At 37.4% G+C, this 20,629-nt stretch overlaps 1 protein-coding gene across 1 annotated transcript in view; it reads left to right on the plus strand.

The window, feature by feature from the left end:
* GPC5 (glypican 5) overlaps positions 1–20,629 on the plus strand; it is a 709,869-nt gene that overhangs the window by 133,334 nt on the left and 555,906 nt on the right. Inside the window, exon 5 of the mRNA XM_056328672.1 lies at positions 495–620. Coding sequence (XP_056184647.1) covers positions 495–620 — 126 coding nt within the window. The remainder of the gene's footprint in view (positions 1–494; positions 621–20,629) is intronic.

A 20,629-nucleotide genomic window follows, 5' to 3' on the forward strand; every position in this document is an offset into this window, starting at 1 on the left:
ACCCATCTTACCTAAATCTTGAGCTGCTCCATAACTAACAGATACTCTCTGTAGTTTTTACAACACTGTGTAGGGGACTAGTTGATCACACTTTTGAAAAACAGATGACTTATTCATATGTACTTACTTTTTTATTTGCTATGCATTTTGGGGGGACATTTTTCAGTATATTTGTGTAAGTGTAGCACTGCAAACTGTATCACAACCAGGCAAGAAAATTTCTGGTTTGGAGGAAAGTAATTTGTGTTGCATAGCATGAATAAAGTATTATTTTGTTTCTACTTTGACCAATGAGAGTATCAACTTTGCAAACTACTGAAGAAAATCAAAGTTATCTAACAGGAAATTGACAAATTGATTTAAATAATCATTGGAACCATTGAAGAGTAATAGAATAAGCACATTCTTTATCTTCACGTAGAAACATACAACAGCAGTACTGCTTAATGTTATGGATTGACACTGTCAATTATTTCCCGTGTTCCCCTGTGCAGAGAATTTATCAGCCACCTCCGGCTCTACAGAGCCTTTTACGGTGGCCTGGCTGATCAGCTGTGCGGCAATGAGTTGGCAGCTGCTGATGGACTCCCGTGTTGGAATGGAGAAGATGTTGTAAGAAGGTACCTTTCTGACTCGCTATTGTCTTTTGTTTTCTGTGTTTCTCTAAAAGTAGCTTCCAATTCTAGTCAAGTACATTGTTTCCCTAGGTATGTGTCAAGGTTAGTTCGAAAAACAAATCAGCATGGGATTCCTTCTCTCAGGCTTGACCTGTGAACAGTGAAAAATATCTCCCTGCATCTCTGTTTTGAGAAGAAAAAAAAAATCTACTGTTCTTCGTTTCATTCAGACATTTTTATTTCAAATTTATGGCACCTAAACATATACTGAAGAAGCTGGATTGGCATTTACAAAATACAGTTGGAGAAAAAGAATATGGGTTTTTGTTTGAGCTTGATAGTTATAAAATGCTCCTTTTTATACAGATTGTGTGATAACAGACTAAGCCATTTGCTTAAAACTTCCTCTGGCTCTGAAGAATGAAGTGATCTCTTAATATATATGGTTTCTCAGGAGAGAGTTAGAAGTTAAAACACGAAGATAAAACATTTTAAAGGTGAAACACATACACTGTTTTATGTATGCAGTGGCTTGGGAGACATCATTCAGCAGCAATGGCAAATAAGAGATAATAATAAACTGCTATGCTTCTGGATGTATATCTCTGGAATCAATATATTTCACAGCTTACAAAACAGTAGCATTTGTGGATGTCAGAAGGATTTCCAGAGACCTGATCTCTGTGTTTTTGCTTTACTGCTGTCATCACCAAAACAAGTATTTCTCTGAACTGGAAGTCCTTGTGATGACAGAGACCAAAATATTAAAAGCTTCATAGCAATTTTTTTTTACAAAGGTCGTGCTGTTAGTACAGCATTTATTAGTAGTTAGTATCAAAGGTCATATCAAAGAGGGTGGCTAAAGGCTGTCAGGTGAGTTAATAAAGTGGGAGATGGCTGGTACCAAGTAGAAAGAACAGTGAAGCTTGCACCTTTAGGAATCCCTAAAAAAGTGAAGCGGGAGCTGTAATTTATTGATTAACAATACCTAAGGAAACCTAATGGACACCCTTTCAGCAAACAACTAGAGGCTTACTTTTGTTTATCTTCTTGCATAGTCCAGTGCTCTGACAGCACAAAGTCCCAGTGAGTGCTTGACTCCCTTGATAGTCTCATTGGGAACATTTGTTCTAAGGTTTCAACAATCTTCTCAAAATGCCTTGTTCCTTCTTTAGATATCTATCGTTGAGATTTAACCTCAACTTCACCTCTGGCTTTTGTTTTGCTGCCTTTCCCCAAATCTGTTATACTATTCCTAACAAATGTTTCAGTAACAATTTGAAGTAAGCATCTTGTAATTACAGATTACCTAAGAATAGGGTTCTTGTATCATTACTTTTGGCTGCTTATAATCTTACTATTAATATATCTTTTCAAACCTATATTATTGTGTTATACAACACTATAATATTTTAGTCATTACTATATTATATTGTACTATTACTATGTTTCTACTGAACAAGTTTATTTTTACTGAGGTCGTCATACAGAAATGAAACATTCTACTAAATTCTAGACCGTAGTGTTTTTAAAAGTAATTTAATTTGACAAAAGATATTTAATGAGTGCAATTTATTTATTTGTGGATAAACCTAAAGATATAATTGGTGACAAAAGCACTGTGTCTTAAAAGTAAGACCACTTTGGTATCAGTTTAACTTAAAAATTCCCTTATTAAAATATTTTGGTTTCACATGTGTATTAATATATATATGTATGCATATTTTTGGTCGGTAAATTTTAGTGTTAACTTCCTGAAATAGCTGACATGCAGATAATATTTAGAAGTACAGGGTGCTGATTAAAACCAAAAGAGCAGGATACTCTGAGTTGCTTTAGGTTACCAACTGGAGCTGAGACCTGCAGATTAGTTCCTAGATCTCAATACATCTGCTTGTACACTAAATATATGATGCTACATCTTCTCCTGCTTCAGTAATTATATGAAGGTGCTCACATCTGCCCTCTTGCTGCCTTTCATTTTTCCTTGTTACTCGGTCAAAATGTTCTTTGTTCAATTTTATTTGTTTATATTTGCTCTTTTGTAACTGAAGGTGTGGGGGAAATCTTCCCTGCACTTTGAGATTAGGGTGGTTTTTTTTGCTGCTGCTGCTGCTGTTGTGATTATTAGCGTTCATTATTATTAACTTATTATCATCATCATCATTATTATCATTATTATTATTGAACCAGGGAAAATGGGCAGTCTTGTCTTTTTGTGCTTAGGCACATCTGTGTGCCTATTATGAATGTAAGGCACATGTGACATGAGCATGTTGGAGAGGAGCACAGACACTGGGTGTGCATGCATGCAGTGCCTGGAGATTTCTGTTGGTTATGGAAGGTCAAACTCAGCCTCAGAAACACATTCATAAATAAAATCTACAAAATCAGAAACAAGGAGGTTGTGTTTGAGCAAGAAAAGGTCCTGATCTGCCCCCCAGGTTGTGCTGGGAAATGACATTTGAAATGGATGAATGAATGAATCAGTTAGTGAAGTGATCTAACGGGAGATGATTAGCATTGGAAGTGATTGTGTTTTAGGATTTGTGAAGGGAAATGAAGATGTCAGAATTTGGGAACGTGGACTGGAGGCAGTGCGCCTCACCACTGTGCAGGCAAACCAGATTAGAAGGGACTAGTAGCATGCAAAAACCAGGGCAAGGAATTCAAAATGATCTTGATGAAACTCATCCAGACCCCAATTTTAGCATTTTCAGGAAAAATGCAGCATACGCTTTGAGGATTCCCAGAAGTATTATGAGATCAGTCAAGAACATAGAAAACTCGGTTTACAAAAAAAGAAGACAAAGAATTAGATTTGTTTAACCTGGAAAAGAAAAACTGTTAGGAGAAAATGCAAAGTGCAAACAGGCTGTTGTTAGGGATAAGAAAAGTATCTGTTATCTTGTTATCTACTTCCATAATGGCTAAGACACATAGTAAATATTTAAAATATGTTCTGATTAAATATTTGGGAGAATTTTCTAGTGACAAGAACAATAAGGGACAAAAATAGGTAGCTTTGGGGTCCAGCATCTGCCTGAAGGAGGATGTTTAGGAACAGGCAAGGCACTGAGAAATGATGCAGCAAAAGCTGATTTTTGCTTAGAGATACGGAGATAAATTGAATAACCTCTTAAAATTTTCTTCAGCACTCTGATTCAGGATCTAGGATTATCTCAGTCCTATGTTGCTCATCTTGTGGTGTCATGATGCCAGGATACTGTGACATTTTAGACGCCATAATGACATGAGCAGGCATCATTGCTTTTCTCCATAAATACTGAAGAACACCTGAACCTGTACACTCACTCTCTTACTCTTTTTTTCTTCATTCCCCCCACAACTAGTGTAAGAATAAATAAATATATTGGTGAATTCATCTATGCAGTGTTCCTGGCACAGATGGGGAAAAGTCTGTATTGTTCAAATTAATTAAAGATAAATAGTTTTTACCTGTTTTGGGATTCTTCACCATTTCCGTTGCCTTTGCTTTCTATTTAAAAATCATGTGCCATAGCTGGTGATGACTGCAATTTTGGGCCTGACATGGGAAAGCAATGTCATAAGCTACATAATGATGGTGTGAGTGTATCAGGACCTGAAGAGATTGCCAAGACTGTTCGCTGCATCTGTGTTTCAAGCTGCAAGTAGCAATAAGTCCTGGAGACAGAAGATAGATATGTTTTTAAAAAAAACCTTTGCAGTTCTTCTTTATCCTTTTCTGTGCATTTTTCTAAAGGCAGTAGTTCAAGGTTTTAACAGTTATAATATCATATCTCAGATAAATCTTATAACCTTTGCCATCTCTGATACCATCTAAGAGATTATGAAGCCTGGATCGAAAGGTCAGAAAAAGGAAAAGAGGGTATTATTGAAATGAAAGCTTACCTAACAGTTTACATTTCATTTGCTTCAGCCGTTTCCTTTTTGGTTTAAGCCTTCCCCCCCAAACTGTAATAATAGTAATGTCATGGCAATATGGTTCTTGATTCTGAAACTGGAAGTTCTTCTGAATCCAGTCTGTCACACAGCGCAAGCTCATGCTTTTATTGAAAGCTGAGACCAGAACCTCCAAACTCCTATATTCATGTCACAGAAGTTTGGTAGTGGGCAGGACTTACAGGAGCAAGGCTACTGTTACAAGGTCCACATCACTGCAGGATGAGGGAGACGATGTCTCAGGAGTCTTCAGCTCTTCCACTGTTTTACTCAATTGTGTGACTACAGTGGTGGGGCATGACATTCAGACTTCAAAGGCATAAGTGAGCGCCACAATGAAGTACCTGGAATTCAATGTTATGGGATTCATTAGGTTCAAAGGAAAAAGAGGAATTGCAATTAACAAGCTATGTACTACCAAAGCATGCAAGAATTGCATGAATCAGTTCAGAATTTTAGTGGCATCTTGGCATTAAAGCTAAAATAATGGGAGTTGTGCAAATAGACTGAGATTGTTCTCATTCATGAACATAAAGTGGTTTAACTGACATTTATAGAGTCTCAGTAGTCCAGTGTGCCTGGCTAGAATGTGAAGAGAGATGGATTAAAAATCCACAGAGGAGAGCAGAGTATGTACTGCACATCTTAAGACCCGTGATTCCACTGAAATAAAAATAGGTGTGACAGAAGAAAATGTAAAATTATGTGTGTTGGAGGATTCAAGATTAATGGAGATTATTAAAAACAGCTAATCAAGTCTGGAAGGAAGAGTTTCATACGTAACACATAGCTAAAGTATCCAAATTAAGAGGCATTAAACAGCATGATTGATTTTAATTGCTGAGCAAGTTGTGTGTTGTTAGAAAGTGATTATAATAAGCATCTATCATCAAGTAAATGCTTAGCTTTAGCACAGCTCTTAGGCTGGGGAAAGGAATTATCTCCTTTGATTCTTAAATATTCTGAAACAAGAGTACAATCCCAAATCTGTTCTTAGCCAACAAAAGAAGATAAACGGTGATTTAAGGAGTTCTAATGAATTCCTTTTCGTTTCCATCTATTTGGGCTAGTCTTCACTTTATAAGGAGGCAGAATGTGAACTGCCATCAAAGCACCACTTGCCACCTATGCAAAGGATTTGCCTGAGCAAATTGAAATGTAGGAACAGCCCATTATGGCTTGTATTGCTTTGCCTAATATGCTATGGACAACAAGGTTCAGCAACAGATGACAGATGGGTAGAGAAAAAAAACAATTGTAAATACATACTTCCTCACAATATGCAAATTTGGGAATGCCTGACCCAGAACTGTGAAGGTTCAGTCTTCTTGGGAACTCATACCTTAACACAGATAGCCTTCCACAGCAAGTTCACTAGAAGTTTTCAAATACCAAAACACTAAGTCACCTTAAGAGGTAGGTGGTGGACAAAGATATTTGTAGGCTGAATGTTTTGTAAAGAAAATGAAGATTAAATAAATCATTGAGTAGAAATGCCTGAAATCTGAAGTATTTTTGTTTTGAGTTGCTGCTGCCCCTTTAGGGATGCTTGGAAGTGAAGTCACCAGCATACGGCATATGGGCTGTAATGGAGAAACGGGTCATCTGGCCTATAAGAACATGGGTCTCCAAAGATCCTCCCTGAATTCAGGAGGATTTTTTCATTACAATTTATACATTTTCGTTTGGAAAATTGCTGACATCAGGACATGTTCAAAGACTAATCAGCAGCACCATTGATTTTGCCACTGCATGCCCCCAATCACAAATAATTTCTTACTAGTCCTGCTTCACTTGTCAAAGGAATGAGAGGGCCTTATGATATGTTTTTATGTGTTGATGTAGAAGACAAAAGGCATTTCTACTTCTGGCATCAACATGTAATTGAATAATTAAAAATAATTATATTCTTCCACTTACTGGTTTTCTGGAGGTAACTTCTTGTTGTCTTTTTCTCTGAGAAGCCTTAAACATTACTTTTAGGTTAGCTTAATAAATTTAGCAATTGTAGGGGAGAATATAATCTGAACTATTTATTCCAGGAAAAGACAAATATTTGGAGAAAGAGAGATACTGGCTTGGTGATAGATTATGTAAAACCTAGGTAGTTCATATAAAAGCTGAAATTCAGATTGCTGTGTCAGTTGGCTTTAGGACATCCAAGTCTGACATTAGGGGAAAAAATGAAATGTCATATAATCCCTTTGTTTATATTAATTGTGGGGTTTGTTCTCTGTCTTGTCATGAGATATAAAAGTAAAATCATTCTTGCTTTAATAATGGTAGTATCTTTTTTCAATGTATGCTCAGATAAATCTCATGACACTTCAGGATGGAATTTATTTAATTAAATAAAAGCAGCAAAATAGTATTGCATTTGATTACCTCAAATGAGGTAATAAATGAGGTAATAAATGAGGTAAATAAATGAACTATTATTCCTTTTCTTTGCTTGAGCAAATACATAATTTTCTCTAGTGTTTGTCCTAGAAACATTTGATTCATTTATCATGCACAGCAGGGGTTATAATAGAAGGGTTCTTTTTATTAAATCGGTAGTAATTCACAAAATGTATTGATTTTTAAATTGAAAAACATTATTAGAACCATGTTAAATAATTGTATTAAAAAAGAGCATTTATAAAGTCACAGAAGAATGTTGAAAGATAGGCATGAGAAAGAACATGACCAAAGATATTCTAAGAGTTTAAATTATGGCATCATTGTATCTTCATTTTGGAATGTGCTTTTCTTTCATTGTACACAGCCATATAAAAATAGACTTACCTCAGAATTTCGTATTAGTGATCTGATAACTCTTAGAGTTTTTCCTAGGGAATTCAGGACTACTTTACATAGTTTATAACATGAAACAGGAGGCAAAAAATTAAAATAAATCTATAATTCCCTTTCTGTGTATTAAGGTTTCATATTAATACCAAGGAAAACTCATGCAAGAGGCTTTGCTGAATAGTTAAAAAATATGACTAATACGAAATAAGTAACTGTGAATCATAGTGGATTATACTGGACAGAAGATTTGTGTATACGTGCCTCATTGAAGTTCTTATAAAAGAAATATGATCTAACTGAATTCACCTTTGATATACAAGATATCTTTCAACTAATAAGTTTAGTGATATTTCACAGTGTGTCCCCTTTCATACAGTGTTGTTCTGAAACATTTTGTATTTCTAAAACCAAATTATTTATCACCTCTATCCAGGGCAATTTAATACAGAAGCTCTCAGTAAATAATTTAAACAATATTTTGGGTTGTGCAATATCTTCTGTGGGGTCCTATTTCACTGTAACGTTCACAGCAGTCCTCTGTAAACACTGCAGGCTAACCAGCCCAGACAGGGAACTTCTGGTCAGCACTACAGCATTTACCGATGACCCTTTCAGCCTTCCTATTGCTCTGTTGCATCTGCTGAAGAATTTTCTCTTGACAGCTATAGGTCAGATTTTCATTGAGCATCCTGCACTGACTGTGAAAATACACTACAGAAACTTAGACTATGCTGGGAGGTTTTTGGTTTTACATTTTCACAGCTGACTTCAATACTCAAGCTGGGTGATTTTAGAGATCTGGAAATTGGTTGAATAAACCAAACCTGAGCTACTTTAATTCGGAAAGAATTTGAATTATTAAAGTGTAGTAACCCACAAAGAAATTTAATGATGTTTTGCTAGCCCACTAATACATTTGCATCTTTAATATGTCCCAAGTGATGTATTGAGTTTAGCCATGTAGGCAAGCACATGTCTGCTATGAGTGCTTCAGTGACAACTGTCTCTGGGAAAAGTCTGAAGTAAGAGGTAATGAAAAGGCAACATGAACATACATATGTATGCCATGCTGCAGTCTTAGTAAATGAACCAGTCAAGCACTTGTGTGAATAGTCATGTCCAAATCGGAAAGATTTTCATGTCTATGTAATGCCTAAAATTTCATATGAGAAGTTATCACGAAGAACTGATCAAAGCAGTAGAAATAAGTTGTTACAGTCATACAACAAGAAACTGCAGATTCCCTAATACATACTTGATGTCTATGAGGCAGAGAAAGAAAATCTGAAGCATAAAACACAGTCCAAACTCACAAATAACTGTTTTTTTCTTCCACAATAAAAGAGAGCTCTCTGCTGCTTCTGATAGGCAGGAATACCAGCAAGGAATTATTATGTGTATTTGAGAAAATGCCATCCCTACGGTTGGAGAGATTGCACTATCGCATACTGCTGTGTCTGAAGATGTAGCTTCTCCTAAGGAGTGTGAGGAACACTTTATGTCTTATGTTAATAAGAGCTAGCCATGTTAAAACTTGTGATATTCTTCATCTCTTCTACTCCAGTTTGTGAAGAAATGCACATCTGCATGGGCCTCTTGGCTTGTTTTTCAGTAGAGATAAATGGATCCTTGTTGGATGCAATTCATTTGGTGTTCACGTAGTTGGATAGAACTTCTTAGAAGGACTTGTTTCTCCTCCTTGGCTGTAAAGGCCATCAGTCTAAAGGTAGGGGTAGGATTTCTGTCATCTAAGTTTAGTATATTTAGAAACTCTAACTAATACAAAGTATCTATGCTAGGATTAAAAACCAAAATACCCAGAACACTAAGTGTTAAACCTGGAAGATTGATCCAGACCATTACACCTAAGTCTTTGAGATACTTCACCAGAAAGCAAGGTGTGCATGTTGATCCATATATTGAAAGTAATGTCATATAGCAGTGTAGAAGAATGGCTGCAGAAGCATGGCCTTAGAATCTCTGAAGATCTGCACAATCCAGGCCTGGTATTAGAATAGGCCTGTAATCAGAATTGTACTGAAGTTGCTGTGCTGAAGTTAACAAGAAAGGTAGCCTTGAGCTATTCTTGAATCCTGAGACCAAGTAATTATGCTGTGCCAACAGGCCGTGGCTGTAACAAGCTACAGCTGCCGGGAAAGCAGGTGCAGGGCCAAGAGAGATAGGGACCGGTATGGGAATATAGGGAGTAACAAACTACAAGGCTGAAGCATAGCAACACAATTAGCTACATGGATAGAATGCTTATTTTAGTCATGATAATTAGGGGTGTGAGAACCGCGCGTGTTTAGAGACTAATAACCAATTATATTTCTGCTTTACGAATATGCATGTGTATCGGTTCTATATAAGTAGTGTTAGAAACTAATAAAGTTGAGCAAGATGCATAACTCATATTGAGCATCTTCTTGACTCTGGCGAACCCTACTTCCAACATAGCAGTGTTGATCAATTTTTGCTAGTGCTGATCTTTTGGTCAAAGTGATATTTGAAGGTAACTGGGTTAAGCAGCATGAAGGTTTGTGCAGGACCAAGCATGACTCTGGCTCTTTCTTGGTACCTTTGGTCAAAGATGGAGCATATTCTTCAATAAGATATACAACTTTCTGTTTTGCCTTGTTTCTTGAAGTTGTTTTATTTTAAAGGTTAGACAAAATTGGGAATGGATTTAGAGAGAGTTAGGTGTTTCTTTATGGAAAGAATATGAAATTTTCCTTTCTTTTTCCCCTCTGCTTCCTAAGCCAATTTTCACTGTAGGAGAAGCTATGGCATCTAGAACTCTAGGTTTTATGTCTCTCGTTTTCATAAAATGCTGTAAAAACTGTTATGTTCATGTCCTTTTTCCAAATATGATGACAATATTTCAGAGAAGCTTATGTTCCTGTACACTGTGTATTATGTTCCTACTAATCCTTCTTTTAATATGTCTCACTTTCATATCCTGATGTCTTTAAAACCTCTGAATCACACGTAAGTACAACTATGTAACAGAGGAAGTAATAAATCTATCCTATATTACAGTCTAATAAAACTGCATTTTTTGATTGTTTAATGAAGTACTTCTGGAATCTACAAAGACAGCATGGCAGATTATTACCTTTAGTTCAAACATCAAGGCAACATGTTCTGTTCTACTTAGGGAGGAAAAATATAGTATTCATGCCTCCTGAAGTCCTTGTAGAGAAGCTATTTAAAATAAATAGAAACTAATTAAGAAATCCTAACAAACAGCATTTTTTACAAAAGGATGTTTCATTTTCCATCAAAAAGTGTTAAACATGGTCTGTTAACATGCTGCAGTACTGAAAGGTAGAAGAGCAGTACTGAATGGTACAGGGTTCTAGGCAGCAGCTAATGGAAAGAGACTGCATAAACAATTATAGTTCTTTTTTGAGCAAAAGCCTCTTGTATTTGCAGATTATCACTATATTTTCTATAATTCCTTGAACAGGAATCCCAAGGTAAGGGCAACTGACTCTTGACTGCATACATTTCTAGCAGAGGGAAGATTTGACTATGATCCAAACCAATGAAAGCTTGTTTGGGAACACTGCCCTTCAGCCTTTTGACAGCACAGACTATTCACAGAGATCTTGGCAGTAATAATTTAATTTTAAATCCATATTTTTATATCTAGAGAATTAGTTTTTCAAAGGAGAATTTTTTACCAACCAGTTCAAGATCTGATAGCTAGACTCTGCCATCTCTTCTGTATGTTGACTTGCTTAGTAAAAAAAAAAAAAAAAAAAAAAAGTAAAAAAGTGGGGTCAAACATTCAGAAGTTTTTTATTTATTTAGACACCTTTGAAAGATTTAAAATGAAAAATAATTCAGCTCATGGTTCAGTCAGTACAGTTGATTCTTTTGGATTTATAGGATGATAATGCCATATTTGAGTCTACAAGGAAGACTTCATTTTGGGAGTGAGGTTCAGCTGACTAGCTATGCAGAACTTAGGGATCCAACCTGGAGTACTTGTGTCTGTATTGTCAATGGGGAGAGACACGTCCTACTTAGTGCTCGTGGACTGGCTGTTTCTAACCACTCTAATGACTTGGAGTGAGCAGCTCAGAGGAGCTGCGTAGCTTAGATGATCTCAGTCTTGCCCTCAAGGACATGTAAGCCTGATGGAAAAAGGTTTGCACTGTAAAACAAGTTTTCTGAACATAGCTGAAGCTCATTGAATTGCTTTTCACTGCTTCCTTCTTTCAGATTCCTCTAGGCTTTGAACTCCTCTGTAGAGAGGGCTTACGTGGCAGATGCTTCAACACTGCTATTGGAACAGTTCACAGCGATAGATACAGCACATATGATGAGTCAAACAGATGCTCATGACAAGAAAAACTCTTGTCTCAGCTGCGTACACAAATTGTAGTGGAATACATGAAGAGAAGCCATATGTAAAAAGATCCTACAGTTGTTCAGATGAGCAGTTTTCTCTAATACTTCTATCACCTCCAGAAAGATTTAAGCTATGTGGGATCTGCATTGCCTTTTTTTTTCCCCTCCCATAAACATGACGTAGAACTTGACTAGATAAGATTATAATTTTGTAGAAAGAGAACAGATTCTTTCTCTAGGGACAGAACAACTCATGTCCTAGGAAATCTCATCTCCTGATAAATAGGCAGTGTAATAAGTTCATTTTTCTCATTTATACACGTGTGTAAAATAATTCTGAGCTTATGTGTTTAAATTTGTGTGCACCTGGGAGTAATGCTGCTTCACCTTCACCTGTCTGCCTGCAATGAAGAGGTACAGATATGTAGTGTAGTAATATTTTTTTTTTCCTGTCAGTTAGGTGTTGAACACAATTAAATTCACTCCATTGGGAGGAGCTTTTTGGGAGATGTGAAGCTAGGTGAATTCCCTAACTATTAATTTGGGGGAGGTAAATGTGGAGAATAAATGAAATTCATCAACTGGAATCTGCTGAGATGATAGGACAAAAGTAAAGATTTCACTCTGAATTTAGTTTCCATTTGGGAAGCTAAGCCTGAGGACAGACATTGTCAAATGAATAGATGCCAGCTATGGGAAACTATATTAAAAGTCTTGAGATCAACTGGTAGTTGAAGGGAACACTTGGAAAGCAAGCCAGGTTTCCAGTAAGGCTTGATATTTTTATTACCCACATCTGTCTCAAGATATCATTGCTGTTCTATAAAATATGCATTTAGTAACATTAAAATACATTTTGCTTTTACCATAGTATTTGTAGTGAGTTCAAACTAATTATAATACCTTGATAACAACAGAAAATTTTGGACATAGAAAAACTTGCTGCTGCAAAATTTTGTTTCCAAACAGACAAAAAAAAAAAAATCAGCACCACTGTAATCAAAATTAAACTAATCCATGATGGATCCACATTAAAAGGTGTTATGTTATGGCATGTTAACACTAGCAACCCTGAGGCATGTTTATTCATCACAAAAAAAGGCGGGGACACACCCCAGGACAATAATCTGTTCTTCTTTGACAATGGTTTTCTGTTCAAATGAGACCACTTTCCTGGAACATTTGCAGATCTAACTCCAAAACATACTTCCAGCACATAAACTTGAAAAAGTGAGTAGGCAATAGTCCTTCCCAGTTACCAACAATAAATGATGTCTGGCCAGCAGACTAAAAAAGGAAGGTACTTACATCATTAAATCACAGAATCTCTGTCCCAGGATATTGTGGAAGTCCACAGTGTATCTGCATTCAAAGAATGGCTAAACAGATTCATGGAATAATTAATCAAGGGCTCTTGATGAAGTTACAATATAATACTGCTTTCTATATATTGCCAGAAACTGGGACTGTACCCAAGGGAAGGGGAGAAAGAGTAGCAGTGATGTTTATTCCAAGTCCCTGCTGGCTAACCCTAGAAAGTGGTTACCTGGAGAGTGGAACTTTTGAGTGGAGACATTTCTCTATTTGAACTTCTTCTCTATGGTACTATATTGGGTATTCCTGAACCATTTCCTTCTTACAAAAAGAGAAAAGGTATTGTTGGGCACTCAAGTGAATATAAAACAGCTGTAATTAACAGTTGCTCACACTGGTGCATTCACTATAAGGTGTATGTACCGTGGATCCACAATGTCCTGCTTTGCAGCAGTCCCTCAGAACTAGAAGGAGAGCCAGAAGTTATAGCAGAAATGTTTTGAAGTTTTATGGGCTTTGCCACTGTGACAAAAAGATAGAAACTTTTTGTGCTTTAATTTCATACAGTATTAAGAGCTCAAACTTACATATTATTTCCTGTTATTTCTCTGGAGGAAAGTACCAGTGTGATTTTTTTCTTTCGCTCCCTCTAATCTGTCATACTTCACTCATTTTTCATAATTTTTTACTTTACCTTGTATTTGCACACCTTTCTCATCCAGTATTTTTCACATCTTTTCCCTATTTATTTCCATATTCATGTCTCTACTTTGTCTTCCACTTCAAGCCTGTCTTCTTTGCACTCAATTTCTTTACTTTCACTTCATTGGAGTCACATTAATCATAGTACAACAATGACAAAGTAGACATTGTCATTTTATTATTCCTGGGTTTTTTTCTTTTGATAGCCACAGAGTAACTTCAGAAAACCAATTGAGTCTGCTTACAAGTATTTGGGGGGGAGTCCTTGTTCTCAGGAATTTTGTCAGCAGAAGACCATTCTGTATTTTAAACAAATCAGAGTTGTAGCGGGTTTTTTTCTCTCTTTGCGTCTTACATTTTCTTACTATTAATTCAAGTGACTGTTAAAATCATTGATTCTTAAAACATTACAGAACTGTAGCCATGATGCATGTAGAGAAACCACTTATCACAAGTCAGCATTAGGTTCAAACCCTTGTAACGGCAACCGTAGTTCAAATTTCATAACCCTATTACGACCAAAAAGAAACAAGCAAAAAAATGGGGTTCTTTGGGAGCTGTATTAATGCTTGTTTGAACTGCATCCAATCTGATTAGGCCATAATCAGTCACCTTTGTTCAAAGTTTCTTTTTTCCCACATGTTCATAGCGTTGCCAGCTGCTACATCAACAGAAGCAAAAACTTTTTTTTTTTTGGTGGTCCTCCGGAGAGCGCCGTTCTTTCCGTTGCTGCATCCTAGGTTGCCACCCAGTGGAGAAGACTGAAAATGCGCCTTGTCCCAGGCCCAGAAAGAGATGCCGCATGACTCGGTGGCCGGCAGCTCTTTATTCTACAAGGAAATACCTCTGGGTGGTCGTTTGTGAAAACGCTGCTTTCTTTTGTTGTTTTCAGTTGCTTTAACTTAGATTTAAAAGGTGAACTAGCAGTAGCGTGGTATCTTAAAATAAAAGTCTCTGGGGTTTGCCTGTTTTCTCTAGATACTTGCTGGTTTTGACCAGGGTGTTACATGTCATATAACAGCCTGATACAACAATGCAGCTCCATCTATATTAGTGTATAAACTGACTAATATGGTCAGTGGATCAGAGCTGTGATTTGCAACGTCTTGAATTCTACAGAACGATTACATTATTTTCAACTTCTTGGGATATGCTTTTAAAATCTCTTCTAACAAACTTCATTTGGCCTTTTTTTTTTTTTTTTTCACCTTGTGTGTAGAACTTCTATTCATATTCAGGGCTCAGAAACAGAAAAAAAAACCCCTGCGTTAGGAAGGTGTTGCCTAAACTCCCCTCTTACCAAACTCTGATGTAGTTAAACAAGAAAGTTTTGCACAAAGTTTCGGTTGATGACCCACCCTCTCAGGTCGTTAATGCTCCAGTACCCACCTTGTCAAGTCCTCAAAACTGGTGACTGCAAGGACTTCTCATCAAGGGAGTCAGCCTTGGGAAACAAAGAACAGATGAGGGTAAGAGCACCGGTATGTAAATCATGCAGGAAGAAGTCTCCAGGTGAAAAAGTTCTGGCTGCAAGAGGAGACAAGCCAGTAAGGAGTTGTAATCGCTGATTGCACTAGAAGCGAGAAACTTGTGATCGGTCCTGTGCGTGGATGGAAATGCATGCGCGGTGTGCGGTGTGTGGTGGCCGTGCGGGTGTGCTCGGGGAGGCCCTCAGATCCCCTGGCTGGGTGAGTTTCTGCGACAGCTCTCTGGGATGTTAACAATGTTGCTCTTAAACACTGAGGTGGTTTACAAATATGTCGTATTGGCAGGGGCTAAGAGTCCCCCCAGTGGGTCAGAGCCCTGGAGCCGGGGTCCTGGCAATGTGAAGCTGCTAGAATTTGAAACTTTACAAATATTGTTTGCTGGGGTTTGGGTACTGGGAATTTGAAACTTTGTTGGGTGTTGGTTGCCAAATCTTGTGTATTGGTAGTTTGAAGCTTTGCTGGGTTTTGGTGACTGGACTTTGTCTCCGTCGAGTTTTGTGTGCCGGATTTTTCTGTCGGATTTTAAGTATTGGGTATTTGTGGGTTTGAAACTTTGTAACGTGGGAACTGGGCATTCTACTGGGAGTAGGGGTGTCCTTAAGAGCTCTCCTTTGGGCTGTATATTAAGATACTGGAATAAGTTTGGGGGTGACCCCCTCACTTGGAAAAAATAAACTATTGGTAGAATCACTGGTGGCCCTTGTATACCTTAGATGATCAGGATAAATGGGTTTAAAACCAGAAGTATAAATTCTAATACAGTATTACAATTAATGTTGCTTTATGGATGCAAAGGAAAAGGAAGTCTCATGTGTGGATTTGGGTTTTTTGCCTTGAGAAACTATCATGAAACAAGAAAGAAATGCAAGTTGATGATATTTGATTCTAATGCATTGATGATGATGGAGGGATAAAACGAAACCACCTCAGTGTTTTTCTGCTTGTAGTACTAGGAAAAGGTGTTGAAAATGAAGAAGAGGGTGTGCAATTAATGGTTTCAGGATAGTGTTGTTAATAATAGGGTGAGATTTTTGCCTAAGGAAAAGGAATGGTTTGGAGAAACCTCAGGAAGAGAATGAGAGGACTTACGACTTTGTGGGACAGTCTGCTCTAGATAGAAGAAGAAATTCTTGAAAAGCATGTCTGGAATATCAATATCTTAGTTGATAGAAATTGTTTATAAGGTTTATAATAACACAGAGAAATTGGGGGGGACGGACAGGGGTTCAACAACAACTTGTAACCAGTCCTGTGTGTGAATGAAAACGCATATGTGAAGTGCTATGAATACACAAGTACTCTACTGTATATAATATGTACCCTCAAGTAGCTTGGTGTGCCGGTTAGAAGGAAAGATCCTGCGTGCACCCAGAGCTGCAATAGATTAATGTTGGCTTTCTAAACTGTCCTTTGCTGTGGCGAGTTTTCCTGATTATGATTTTCAGTAACAAAGGGGCCTCTGGAATTGCTGGTTCCAACTTCAGTAAGAAGCCAGGGCCATCGACTAGGTTATTTAGGACTCTTGTCAAGCTGAGTAGTATCTTCAGTGATGGAGATTTCACCAGTTTTTGGGCAGCCTATTCCAGTGTTCAGTTGATCACAGAGTGCATGTTTTTATATATATAGCCAGACAGTACTTCCCCTGAGCAACTTGTGCATGTTGTGTCTTGTTCTTTTACTGTGCACCTTTGTGAAAAAAGTATCCCTTCCTCCTCTGTACCTATGTTTTACGTACTTTATAAAGTGTATTACGAGATTCACCATAAACCTAGTCTTTCCCAGGCTGAACAAATGCAATTCATTCGGTTTTTCTTCAAATGTAAGTTCTCCAGGTCTCTAAACATCTTCGTGGCATCTTAATGGATTTACTTTGCTTTTCAGGCCTGTAAAGACCCATATGTTACCATCACACTTGCAGTTACTGTTTTGATTTGGAAGCACGCTCTGAAATCCACTGCTTGCCTTTAACATGACCTCTGTCACACTTTGGACATATATCTGGATGATCAATCATTTTATTACTCTATTTCATTAATTGCCAGAACTAATTACATCATTATCCAGCATTCAGACTATTGTTATTCATATATGTACTTTAAGATTGCAATACAGTGAAAAAAATAAAATAAAATGTGGGACTTATGCTTAATTATTTTGTTTTGTTTTTCCCCTGTGTGCTTATAAACACAGCTGTGTAAAGTATGGCCAGATATGATTAAAGTTTGATATGTAAATATATATAGTAAATGATTAGTAGAATGCGACTGAGAAATTCAACAGTCCACAGCTAAGATGTGGGAGAGTTCTCAGAGGAGAAAAAAAAATATAATCCCACCCATTTTAAATCTTGTGTATATGTACAGAAACTGTAGAAAAATTCTTTCCTCATAAATTATGGACATGTTACCAACCTGCTTTCTACTTAAGATGCAGATAGAGATGTATCTACATTAGCATTTTAATTTGAATCAGGAGAGTGCTTTTGACGCAAATCTCTCAATCATCTTCAGTTCATGTTGTGGAATAGTCTTGGAGCAAATAAACGGGATTCCTTTCAGGTGAAACTCAATGGTAAGGTGTACCTCAAGACTGCACCTAACGCACCCTAACTAATAATGGGCATTCAGTCTGTTGGGATTAGAGTAGGTCTGATGAAGTATTCTTTCACCTCCAAATACAGATATTGTCGATATTGGGCCCTAAGCACCAAGTTTTTACAGAAACAAATTTCTCTAAATTTGTGGTTACAGAATTTAACTACTTGCTGATGTTGGACATGACGTGTTATGGCTCACCACAGGGAGCTGTGCATGTGTGCGTGAGAAAGGGAGGCTGGCAGGAAAATCAGTGTACAAAGCCTGGCAAAGCCAGGCACGTAAGGGGAATTATGTGGATTTTTTTTTTTTTTTTAAAGTGGGGGGGGATAACATGTGTCTTAAACATTTCTATTCAGAATACTGCCTGTTTATTATTCTAAGACTCATTAATTAAATCGATTATATGTAATAATTATCAAGATTCTTTTAAAAAAGAATGTTATTTGTATGGAGAATTAAATTGTTAAATTACGTGCTTGATTTGAAGGCTTGTAATTGTTTGAAATATTCCTGTTCATAGCAGCACAAACCTTTTAACAGGCGTGATGGACTGGGACATATATTTCAATGTAAGAAAACAAAGTGAAACACTTTTCCTCCAAATAGGATACATGATCTGTTGTTTCAGTGGGGCAATCATCATGTACAAGCAACTGTATTGGCATGTTTTTCAGCCTTAATTGCCCTGTCAGTTACAATTAGAGGTGTTAATGTAACTGGGAAATGCTACAAATTACTTGTGGCTTTTGCTCCTTGTGCATTCTCAGCTTGTCTTGCAGAAAAAGATATCAGAATGACTGAGATCTCTTGCTGAGTCCGTTATTAAGGTTTGTTTGTTATACTCCCTGGGTACAGTTATTCTCTCAGTGTGGATTCAGTATTATGGGTGTAAAGATGCCTGCAGCAGAATGGTTTAATCTTTTAAAGTAAGGGGGAAAATCTTAATGTATTAGGCTTTTCTGTTTTGTTTTGGGTGTTTTTTTGTTTTGTTTTGTTTGTTGTTTTTTTTTTTCCCCTGAAATAGCTGCAGCTGTAATAGCAATATATATAGCTGTTCTGGTTAAAAAAACATGTTTACTAAAGTTGTCGTTAGTGTGAAAACCTATGATTTTCACAATCTTATTGGTGCTTACTGTTCTATAGATATTTGCCACTGTTTTTTTCTATTATAGTAAAGGAGTTGATGCTTTTCAAAATCCTGCCACTGTGCTCATCTAGAATAAGGGGATCGTCTTAGCAGAATGACATAGAAATTTTTGACTGTTGGAGGAAACATGAACTTGAAAGTGGGGTACTGAGGGTAGTGATTTGCTAGTCCTTTTATTTCCGTAAGCGGTATCAAGGTTACCCAGTCCAACACTAATAAATAAAGCAAAGGAAACAAATCAAATAAATGAATGAACACTATGATACTGTACTCTGTAATAGACAAAAAGATGAATTGCAGGAGACTCACAGAAGGGTGGCCAAGTGCTGGTGGCTCTGTGGTCTACTGGAAAGCTACCAAGTGCAGTCATTCAGTGGAGTAACAGAATCCTAGAATCATAGAATGTTTTGGTTTGGAAGGGACCTTAAAGATCACCTAGGTCCAACCCCCTGCCATGGGCAGGGACACCTTCTACTAGACCAGGTTGCTCATAGCCCCATCCAACCTGACCTTGAACGCTTCCAGGGATGGGGCATCCACAGCTTCTCTGGGCAACCTGTTCCAGTGCCTCACCACCCTCACAGTGAAGAATTCCTTCCTAATACCTAATCTAAATCTACCCTTTTTCAGATTAAAGCCATCACCCCTTGTTCTATCAGTACATGCCCCTGTAAAAAGTCCCTCTCCAGCTTTCTTGTAGGCCTCCTTTAGACACTGGAAGGCTGCTATGAGGTCTTCCTGGATCCTTCTCCAGGCTGAACAATTCAACTGTCTCAGCCTGCCTTCATAGGAGAGGTGCTCCAGTCCTCTGATCATCCTTGTGGCTGTCCTCTGGACTTGCTCCAACAGGTCCATGTCCTTCATATGTTCAGGGACCCAGAGCTGAACTGAACACAGTACTCCAGGTGGGGTCTCACAAGAGTGGAATAGAGGTGGAGAATCACCTCCCTCAACCTGCTGGCCTCGCTTCTTTTGGTGCAGCCCAGGGTACAGTTACTTCATCTTGTCTTGAAACAGCTGCCCTGCATTTCTGAAGTCTTAGAAATTGCATTGCTTTTTGAAAGGTTAAATGTTAAAGGTTAAAATCTCTGACGGTGGATTAGACTCCCTAGTATTTGCTTCAGAGCTGGAAAAAAACCCCTTAAACTATGGGATGGTTTTATCCTCTTGCATGAAATCTTGGAACACTGAGTAAATTGTGCACAGTGAGGGGCCCTTCAGTGTAATCGCCAAATGATGGATTACTAGATAAAGTAATGGATCACCTGTTTTTTCAGTTTTGAAGTATATATACTACTTAGTGAAGCAATTTAAAGTATCGGTCATCATTGTTTCTTTGGTTTAACAACTGATTACTGAAACACATAATTTTTAAGGCAACTTTTTAAAAGGGATTAATCCAGATGAAATAGTTTCTCCTTAATATCTTTTTGTTCTTTGACCCATGCAGTAAAAGTATCCTGCTAAAATAAATGTAAATGTAATGACTGTAAAGCCTGAGTGCTAAGATCTTTTCTTTCAGCTTGTGCTTACAAGAGGAGATGTCAGGGTTTGGAAAAGTTTTGAAAACAGGAAAAAAGAAATGAATCAAAGACATTAATGTTTTTTAGGGGTTTTTTTTGAAGGCATGTTTGTATGTTAGGGAAGTTTTTATCTTATGTAATTTTG

Source organism: Falco biarmicus, chromosome 2 (genome assembly GCF_023638135.1).
Source record: "Falco biarmicus isolate bFalBia1 chromosome 2, bFalBia1.pri, whole genome shotgun sequence".
NCBI classification, from domain to species: domain Eukaryota; kingdom Metazoa; phylum Chordata; class Aves; order Falconiformes; family Falconidae; genus Falco; species Falco biarmicus.